At 53.4% G+C, this 9,630-nt stretch overlaps 1 protein-coding gene across 1 annotated transcript; it reads left to right on the top strand.

The window, feature by feature from the left end:
- The first annotated feature begins 1,858 nt into the window (after positions 1-1,858).
- On the top strand, positions 1,859-9,629 carry DPM3 (dolichyl-phosphate mannosyltransferase subunit 3, regulatory). Its single transcript, XM_069950953.1, has 2 exons — positions 1,859-1,998; positions 9,233-9,629. The coding sequence occupies exon 2, from the start codon at positions 9,241-9,243 to the stop codon at positions 9,517-9,519; it is 279 nt and encodes a 92-aa protein (XP_069807054.1). The 5' UTR covers positions 1,859-1,998; positions 9,233-9,240; the 3' UTR covers positions 9,520-9,629.
- The last annotated feature ends 1 nt before the right edge of the window (position 9,630 follows it).

Below are 9,630 nucleotides of genomic sequence, written 5' to 3'. Positions count from 1 at the left end.
AGGGAGGGGGGAGGAGCGGGGCACCACTATAACAACAGGAAGGGGGGAGGAGCGGGGCACCACCATAATAACGGAGGGGGGAGGAGCGGGGCACCACCATGACAACAGGGAGGAGCGGGGCACCACCATAATAACAGGGAGGGGGGAGGAGCGGGGCACCACTATAACAACAGGGAGGAGCGGGGCACCACCATAATAACAGGGAGGGGGGAGGAGCGGGGCACCACTATAACAACAGGGAGGGGGGAGGAGCGGGGCACCACTATAACAACAGGGAGGGGGGAGGAGCGGGGCACCACTATAACAACAGGGAGGGGGGAGGAGCGGGGCACCACTATAACAACAGGGAGGGGGGAGGAGCGGGGCACTACCGTAACAACAGGGAGGTGGAGGAGCGGGGCACCACCATAACAACAGGAAGGTGGAGGAGCGGGGCACCACCATAATAACAAAGAGGGGGGAGGAGCGGGGCACCACCATAACAACAGGGAGGGGGAGGAGCGGGGCACCACCATAATAACAGGGAGGGAGAGGAGCGGGGCACCACCATAATAACAAAGAGGGGGGAGGAGCGGGGCACCACCATAATAACAGGGAGGGAGAGGAGCGGGGCACCACCGTAACAACAGGGAGGGGGGAGGAGCGGGGCACCACCATAACAACAGGGAGGGGGAGGAGCGGGGCACCACCATAATAACAAAGAGGGGGGAGGAGCGGGGCACCACCATAATAACAGGGAGGGAGAGGAGCGGGGCACCACCGTAACAACAGGGAGGGGGGAGGAGCGGGGCACCACCATAACAACAGGGAGGGAGAGGAGCGGGGCACCACCGTAACAACAGGGAGGGGGGAGGAGCGGGGGCACCACTATAACAACAGGGAGGGGGGAGGAGCGGGGCACCACCATAATAACAGGGAGGGGGGAGGAGCGGGGCACCACTATAACAACAGGGAGGGGGGAGGAGCGGGGCACCACCATAACAACAGGAAGGTGGAGGAGCGGGGCACCACCATAATAACAAAGAGGGGGGAGGAGCGGGGCACCACCATAATAACAGGGAGGGAGAGGAGCGGGGCACCACCGTAACAACAGGGAGGGGGGAGGAGCGGGGCACCACCATAACAACAGGGAGGGAGAGGAGCGGGGCACCACCGTAACAACAGGGAGGGGGGAGGAGCGGGGCACCACTATAACAACAGGGAGGGGGGAGGAGCGGGGCACCACCATAACAACAGGGAGGGAGAGGAGCGGGGCACCACCGTAACAACAGGGAGGGGGGAGGAGCGGGGCACCACAATAACAACAGGGAGGGGGGAGGAGCGGGGCACCACCATAATAACAGGGAGGGAGAGGAGCGGGGCACCACCGTAACAACAGGGAGGGGGGAGGAGCGGGGCACCACCATAACAACAGGGAGGGAGAGGAGCGGGGCACCACCATAACAACAGGGAGGGGGAGGAGCGGGGCACTACCATAATAATAGGGAGGGGAGGGGGCGGGGTACCACCATGACAACAGGGAGGGAGCGGGGCACCACCATAACAACAGGGAGGGGGGAGGAGCGGGGCACCACTATAACAACAGGGAGGGGGGAGGAGCGGGGCACCACCATAATAACAGGGAGGGAGAGGAGCGGGGCACCACCGTAACAACAGGGAGGGGGGAGGAGCGGGGCACCACCATAACAACAGGGAGGGAGAGGAGCGGGGCACCACCATAACAACAGGGAGGGGGAGGAGCGGGGCACTACCATAATAATAGGGAGGGGAGGGGGCGGGGTACCACCATGACAACAGGGAGGGAGCGGGGCACCACCATAACAACAGGGAGGGGGCGGGGCACCACCATAACAACAGAGCGAGGAAAGGTCACGTGACAGCCTTTATCTCGGGCGGATCAGTAACTACATCTCCCGGCATTCAAGCACATCCGGCATTTACTGACACGTGACCCGTCAAACCGGAAGTGGTAGGGACGACACCGGGCAACTAACTGGTGTGAGTTATCCTTATATACAGATACAAGGGGGGGGTGTATATATATCTATAGAGAGAGATGTGGGGGAGGGGCCGCTCTTATATACAGATACGGGGGGGTATATATATATAGAGATGTGGGGGAGGGGCCGCTCTTATATACAGGTACGGGGGAGTATATATATAGAGATGTGGGGGAGGGGCCGCTCTTATATACAGATACGGGGGTGGTATATATAGAGATGTGGGGGAGGGGCCGCTCTTATATACAGGTACGGGGGGGGGGGGTATATATATAGAGATGTGGGGGAGGGGCCGCTCTTATATACAGGTACGGGGGGGGGGGTATATATATAGAGATGTGGGGGAGGGGCCGCTCTTATATACAGGTACGGGGGGGTATATATATAGAGATGTGGGGGAGGGGCCGCTCTTATATACAGGTACGGGGGGGGGGTATATATATAGAGATGTGGGGGAGGGGCCGCTCTTATATACAGGTACGGGGGAGTATATAGAGATGTGGGGGAGGGGCCGCTCTTATATACAGATACGGGGGGGGGTATATATATAGAGATGTGGGGGAGGGGCCGCTCTTATATACAGATACGGGGGGGGTGTATATATATATATAGAAATGTGGGGGAGGGGCCGCTCTTATATACAGGTACGGGGGGGTATATATATATAGAGATGTGGGGGAGGGGCCGCTCTTATATACAGGTACGGGGGGTATATATATATAGAGATGTGGGGGAGGGGCCGCTCTTATATACAGGTACGGGGGGTATATATATATAGAGATGTGGGGGAGGGGCCGCTCTTATATACAGGTACGGGGGGGTATATATATATATAGAGATGTGGGGGAGGGGCCGCTCTTATATACAGGTACGGGGGGGTATATAGAAATGTGGGGGAGGGGCCGCTCTTATATACAGGTACGGGGGGGGTATATATATATAGAGATGTGGGGGAGGGGCCGCTCTTATATACAGGTACGGGGAGGTATATAGAGATGTGGGGGAGGGGCCGCTCTTATATACAGATACGGGGGGGGTATATATAGAGATGTGGGGGAGGGGCCGCTCTTATATACAGATACGGGGGGGGTATATATAGAGATGTGGGGGAGGGGCCGCTCTTATATACAGGTACGGGGGGGGTATATATAGAGATGTGGGGGAGGGGCCGCTCTTATATACAGGTACGGGGGGGTATATATATATAGAGATGTGGGGGAGGGGCCGCTCTTATATACAGGTACGGGGGGGTATATATAGAGATGTGGGGGAGGAGCCGCTCTTATATACAGATACGGGGGGGGTATATATATATAGAGATGTGGGGGAGGGGCCGCTCTTATATACAGATACGGGGGGGGTATATATAGAGATGTGGGGGAGGGGCCGCTCTTATATACAGGTACGGGGGGGGTATATATATATATAGAGATGTGGGGGAGGGGCCGCTCTTATATACAGGTACGGGGGGGGTATATATATATAGAGATGTGGGGGAGGGGCCGCTCTTATATACAGGTACGGGGGGGGTATATATATATAGAGATGTGGGGGAGGGGCCGCTCTTATATACAGGTACGGGGGGGTATATAGAAATGTGGGGGAGGGGCCGCTCTTATATACAGGTACGGGGGGGTATATAGAAATGTGGGGGAGGGGCCGCTCTTATATACAGATACGGGGGGGGGTATATATAGAGATGTGGGGGAGGGGCCGCTCTTATATACAGGTACGGGGAGGTATATAGAGATGTGGGGGAGGGGCCGCTCTTATATACAGATACGGGGGGGGGGTATATATATAGAGATGTGGGGGAGGGGCCGCTCTTATATACAGATACGGGGGGGTATATATATAGAGATGTGGGGGAGGGGCCGCTCTTATATACAGGTACGGGGGGGTATATATAGAGATGTGGGGGAGGGGCTGCTCTTATATACAGGTACGGGGGGGGTATATATAGAGATGTGGGGGAGGGGCCGCTCTTATATACAGGTACGGGGGGTATATATAGAGATGTGGGGGAGGGGCCGCTCTTATATACAGGTACGGGGGGGTATATAGAAATGTGGGGGAGGGGCCGCTCTTATATACAGGTACGGGGGGGTATATAGAAATGTGGGGGAGGGGCCGCTCTTATATACAGGTACGGGGGGGTATATATATAGAGAGATGTGGGGGAGGGGCCGCTCTTATATACAGGTACGGGGAGGTATATAGAGATGTGGGGGAGGGGCCGCTCTTATATACAGGTACGGGGGGGGTATATATATATATATATATATAGAGATGTGGGGGAGGGGCCGCTCTTATATACAGGTACGGGGGGGGGTATATATATAGAGATGTGGGGGAGGGGCCGCTCTTATATACAGGTACGGGGGGGGTATATATATATATAGAGATGTGGGGGAGGGGCCGCTCTTATATACAGGTACGGGGGGGTATATATAGAGATGTGGGGGAGGGGCCGCTCTTATATACAGGTACGGGGGGGTATATATATATAGAGATGTGGGGGAGGGGCCGCTCTTATATACAGGTACGGGGGGTATATATAGAGATGTGGGGGAGGGGCCGCTCTTATATACAGGTACGGGGGGGTATATAGAAATGTGGGGGAGGGGCCGCTCTTATATACAGATACGGGGGGGGGGATATATATAGAGATGTGGGGGAGGGGCCGCTCTTATATACAGGTACGGGGAGGTATATAGAGATGTGGGGGAGGGGCCGCTCTTATATACAGATACGGGGGGGGGGTATATATATAGAGATGTGGGGGAGGGGCCGCTCTTATATACAGATACGGGGGGGGGGGTATATATATAGAGATGTGGGGGAGGGGCCGCTCTTATATACAGGTACGGGGAGGTATATAGAGATGTGGGGGAGAGGCCGCTCTTATATACAGATACGGGGGGGGGTATATATATAGAGATGTGGGGGAGGGGCCGCTCTTATATACAGATACGGGGGGGGGGTATATATATAGAGATGTGGGGGAGGGGCCGCTCTTATATACAGGTACGGGGGGTATATAGAGATGTGGGGGAGGGGCCGCTCTTATATACAAGTACGGGGGGGGGTGTATATATATAGAGATGTGGGGGAGGGGCCGCTCTTATATACAGGTACAGGGGGGAGGGGCCGCTCCTATATACAGGTACAGGGGGCGGTATATAGAAATGTGGGGGAGGGGCCACTCTTATATACAGGTACAGGGGGGAGGGGCCGCTCCTATATACAGGTACAGGGGGCGGTATATAGAAATGTGGGGGAGGGGCCACTCTGATGTTGCGGTGGTTTTTCCGAGGTGGAGTCTTGCCTCTTATATCGGGGTACGCTCTGATGTTGGGGTGCGCTCTGATGTTGGGGTGAAGTCTTTTGTTATATTGGGGTACGCTCTGATGTTGGGGTGGAGTCTTGTCTCTTATATCGGGGTATGCTGTGATGGGGTGGAGTCTTGTCGTATATCGGGGTACACTCTGATGTTGGGGTGGAGTCTTGTCTCTTATATCGGGGTATGCTCTGATGGGGTGGAGTCTTGTCTTATATCAGGGTACGCTGTGATGTTGGGGTGGAGTCTTGTCTTATATCGGGGTATGCTCTGATGGGGTGGAGTCTCGTCTTATATTGGGGTATGCTCTGATGTTGGGGTGGAATCTCGTCTTGGGGTGTGCTCTGATATCGGGGTGGAGTCTTGTCATATTGGGGTACTCTCTGATGTCTCATATCGGGGTATGCTCTGATATTGGGGTGGAGTCTCGTCTTATATCGGGGTATGCTCTGATGTTGGGATAGTCTTGTCTCTTATATCGGGGTACGCTCTGATGTTGGGGTGGAGTCTTGTCTCTTATATCGGGGTATGCTCTGATGTTGGGGTGGAGTTGTCTCTTATATCGAGGTACGCTCTGATGTTGGGGAAGTCTTGTCTTATATCGGGGTACGCTCTGTTGGGGTGGAGTCCTGTCTTATATCGGGGTACGCTCTGATGTTGAGGTGGAGCCTCGTCTTATATCGGGGTATGCTCTGATGTTTGGGTGGAGTCTTGTCTTATATCGGGGTACGCTCTGATGTTGGGGTGGAGTCTTGTCTTATATCGGGGTACGCTCTGATGTTGGGGTGGAGTCTTGTCTTATATCGGGGTACGCTCTGATGTTGGGGTGGAGTCTTCTCTTATATCGGGGTATGCTCTGATGGGGTGGAGTCTTCTCTTATATCGGGGTATGCTCTGATGGGGTGGAGTCTCGTCTTATATCGGGGTACGCTCTGATGTTGGGGTGGAGTCTTGTCTCTTATATGGAGGTACACTCTGATGTTGGGGTAGAGTCTTGTCTTATATCGGGGTATGCTCTGATGTTGGGGTGGAGTCTCGTCTTATATCGGGGTATGCTCTGATGTTGGGGTGGAGTCTTGTCTTATATCGGGGTATGCTCTGTTGGGGTGGAGTCTTGTCTTATATCGGGTATGCTCTGATGTTGGGGTGGAGTCTTGTCTTATATCGGGGTATGCGCTGATGTTGGGGTAGAGTCTTGTCTTATATTGGGGTTCTCTCTGATGTTGGGGTGAAGTCTTTTGTTATATCGGGGTACGCTCTGATGTTGGGGTGGAGTCTTGTCTTATATTGGGGTACGCTCTGATGTTGGGGTGGAGTCTTGTCTCTTATATCGGGGTATGCTCTGAAGTTGGGGTGGAGTCTTGTCTTATATCAGGGTACGCTCTGATATCGGGGTGGAGTCTTGTCTTATATCTGGGTATGCTCTGATGTTGGGGTGGAGTATTGTCTTATATCGGGGTACGCTCTGATGTTGGGGTGGAGTCTTGTCTTATATCGGGGTATGCTCTGATGTTGGGGTGGAGTCTTGTCTTATATCGGGGTACGCTCTGATGTTTGGTTGGAGTCTTGTCTTATATCGGGGTACGCTCTGATGTTGGGGTGGAGTCTTGTCTTATATCGGGGTATGCTCTGATGTTGGGGTGGAGTCTTGTCTCTTATATCGAGGTACACTCTGATGTTGGGGTAGAGTCTTCTCTTATATAGGGGTATGCTCTGATGGGGTGGAGTCTTGTCTTATATCGGGGTATGCTCTGATGGGGTGGAGTCTTGTCTTATATCGGGGTACGCTCTGATGTTGAGGTGGAGTCTCGTCTTGTATCTGGGTACGCTCTGATGTTGGGGTGGAGTCTTCTCTTATATCGTGGTATGCTCTGATGTTGGGGTGGAGTCTTGTCTTATATCGTGGTACGCTCTGATGTTGGGGTGGAGTCTTGTCTTATATCGGGGTATGCTCTGATGTTGGGGTGGAGTCTTGTCTTATATCGGGGTATGCGCTGATGTTGGGGTAGAGTCTTGTCTTATATTGGGGTTCTCTCTGATGTTGGGGTGAAGTCTTTTGTTATATCGGGGTACGCTCTGATGTTGGGGTGGAGTCTTGTCTTATATTGGGGTACGCTCTGATGTTGGGGTGGAGTCTTGTCTCTTATATCGGGGTATGCTCTGAAGTTGGGGTGGAGTCTTGTCTTATATCAGGGTACGCTCTGATATCGGGGTGGAGTCTTGTCTTATATCTGGGTATGCTCTGATGTTGGGGTGGAGTATTGTCTTATATCGGGGTACGCTCTGATGTTGGGGTGGAGTCTTGTCTTATATCGGGGTATGCTCTGATGTTGGGGTGGAGTCTTGTCTTATATCGGGGTACGCTCTGATGTTTGGTTGGAGTCTTGTCTTATATCGGGGTACGCTCTGATGTTGGGGTGGAGTCTTGTCTTATATCGGGGTATGCTCTGATGTTGGGGTGGAGTCTTGTCTCTTATATCGAGGTACACTCTGATGTTGGGGTAGAGTCTTCTCTTATATAGGGGTATGCTCTGATGGGGTGGAGTCTTGTCTTATATCGGGGTATTCTCTGATGGGGTGGAGTCTTGTCTTATATCGGGGTACGCTCTGATGTTGAGGTGGAGTCTCGTCTTGTATCTGGGTACGCTCTGATGTTGGGGTGGAGTCTTCTCTTATATCGTGGTATGCTCTGATGTTGGGGTGGAGTCTTGTCTTATATCGTGGTATGCTCTGATGTTGGGGTGGAGTCTTGTCTTATATCGTGGTACGCTCTGATGTTGGGGTGGAGTCTTGTCTTATATCGTGGTACGCTCTGATGTTGGGGTGGAGTCTTGTCTTATATCGGGGTACGCTCTGATGTTGGGGTGGAGTCTTGTCTCTTATATCGAGGTACACTCTGATGTTGGGGTGGAGTCTTGTCTCTTATATCGAGGTACACTCTGATGTTGGGGTAGAGTCTTCTCTTATATCGGGGTATGCTCTGATGGGTGGAGTCTTGTCTTATATCGGGGTACGCTCTGATGTTGGGGTGGAGTCTTGTCTTATATCGGGGTACGCTCTGATGTTGGGGTAGAGTCTTCTCTTATATCGGGGTATGCTCTGATGGGGTGGAGTCTTGTCTTATATCGGGGTACGCTCTGATGTTGGGGTAGAGTCTTCTCTTATATCGGGGTATGCTCTGATGGGGTGGAGTCTTGTCTTATATCGGGGTACGCTCTGATGTTGAGGTGGAGTCTCGTCTTGTATCTGGGTACGCTCTGATGTTGGGGTGGAGTCTTCTCTTATATTGGGGTATGCTCTGATGGGGTGGAGTCTTGTCTTATATCGGGGTACGCTCTGATGTTGAGGTGGAGTCTCGTCTTGTATCTGGGTACGCTCTGATGTTGGGGTGGAGTCTTCTCTTCTATCATGGTATGCTCTGATGTTGGGGTGGAGTCTTGTCTTATATCGGGGTACGCTCTGATATCGGGGTGGAGTCTTGTCTTATATCGGGTATGCTCTGATGTTGGGGTGGAGTCTTGTCTTATATCAGGGTACGCTCTGATGTTGGGATGTAGTCTTGTCTTATATAGGGGTATGCGCTGATGTTGGGGTGGAGTATTGTCTTATATCAGGGTACGCTCTGATATCGGGGTGGAGTCTTGTCTTATATCTGGGTACGCTCTGATGTTGGGTTGGAGTGCCTCTTATATGGGGTATGCTCTGTTTGGGTGGAGTCTCGTCTTATGTTGGGGTATGCTCTGCTGTATGGGTGGAGTCTTGTCTCATATCGGGGTACGCTCTGATGTATGGGTGGAGTCTCCTCTTATATTGGGGTACGCGCTGATATTGGGGTGGAGTCTCGTCTTATACCGGAGTGCACTCTAATGTTGCCCCACATTTTTTTTTCTAGGTCTGGAGATGACTAAGCTGGCGGAGTGGATGCTCGGTCTGATCCTCGTGGGCGGAGTCTGGGTGACCCTGACCTTTGATCTTGTGGGCGTAGCTCTGCCCAGGGCATGCTGGGAGGTGGTGTGGCCGTTCCCCGTCTACCTGCTGGTGGCATTTGGCTGTTACTCTCTGGCGACTGTCGGGTACCGCGTGGCCACCTTCAATGACTGCGAGGAGGCTGCACGCCAGCTGCAGGCTCAGATACACGAGGCCAAGGCAGACCTGAAGAGGCGGGGCCTGCGCTTCTAGCGCCCTGACCACACCCCGAGCAACAGGACACTGACTCCAGGAGAGTGGGAGGGGCATGGAGGCGGGGCTTCATTGTGGATGTAAATACAGATTGATGATGTGCACACTCAT

The sequence above is a fragment of the Dendropsophus ebraccatus genome, chromosome 13 (genome assembly GCF_027789765.1).
Source record: "Dendropsophus ebraccatus isolate aDenEbr1 chromosome 13, aDenEbr1.pat, whole genome shotgun sequence".
Classification (NCBI taxonomy): domain Eukaryota; kingdom Metazoa; phylum Chordata; class Amphibia; order Anura; family Hylidae; genus Dendropsophus; species Dendropsophus ebraccatus.
This window is presented reverse-complemented; position numbering and strand designations above follow the sequence as displayed.

What these genes read in the sequence shown, in the direction of transcription:
- DPM3 (XM_069950953.1), top strand. Translation starts at nt 9,241, where the DNA reads ATGACTAAGCTGGCGGAGTGGATGCTCGGTCTGATCCTCGTGGGCGGA.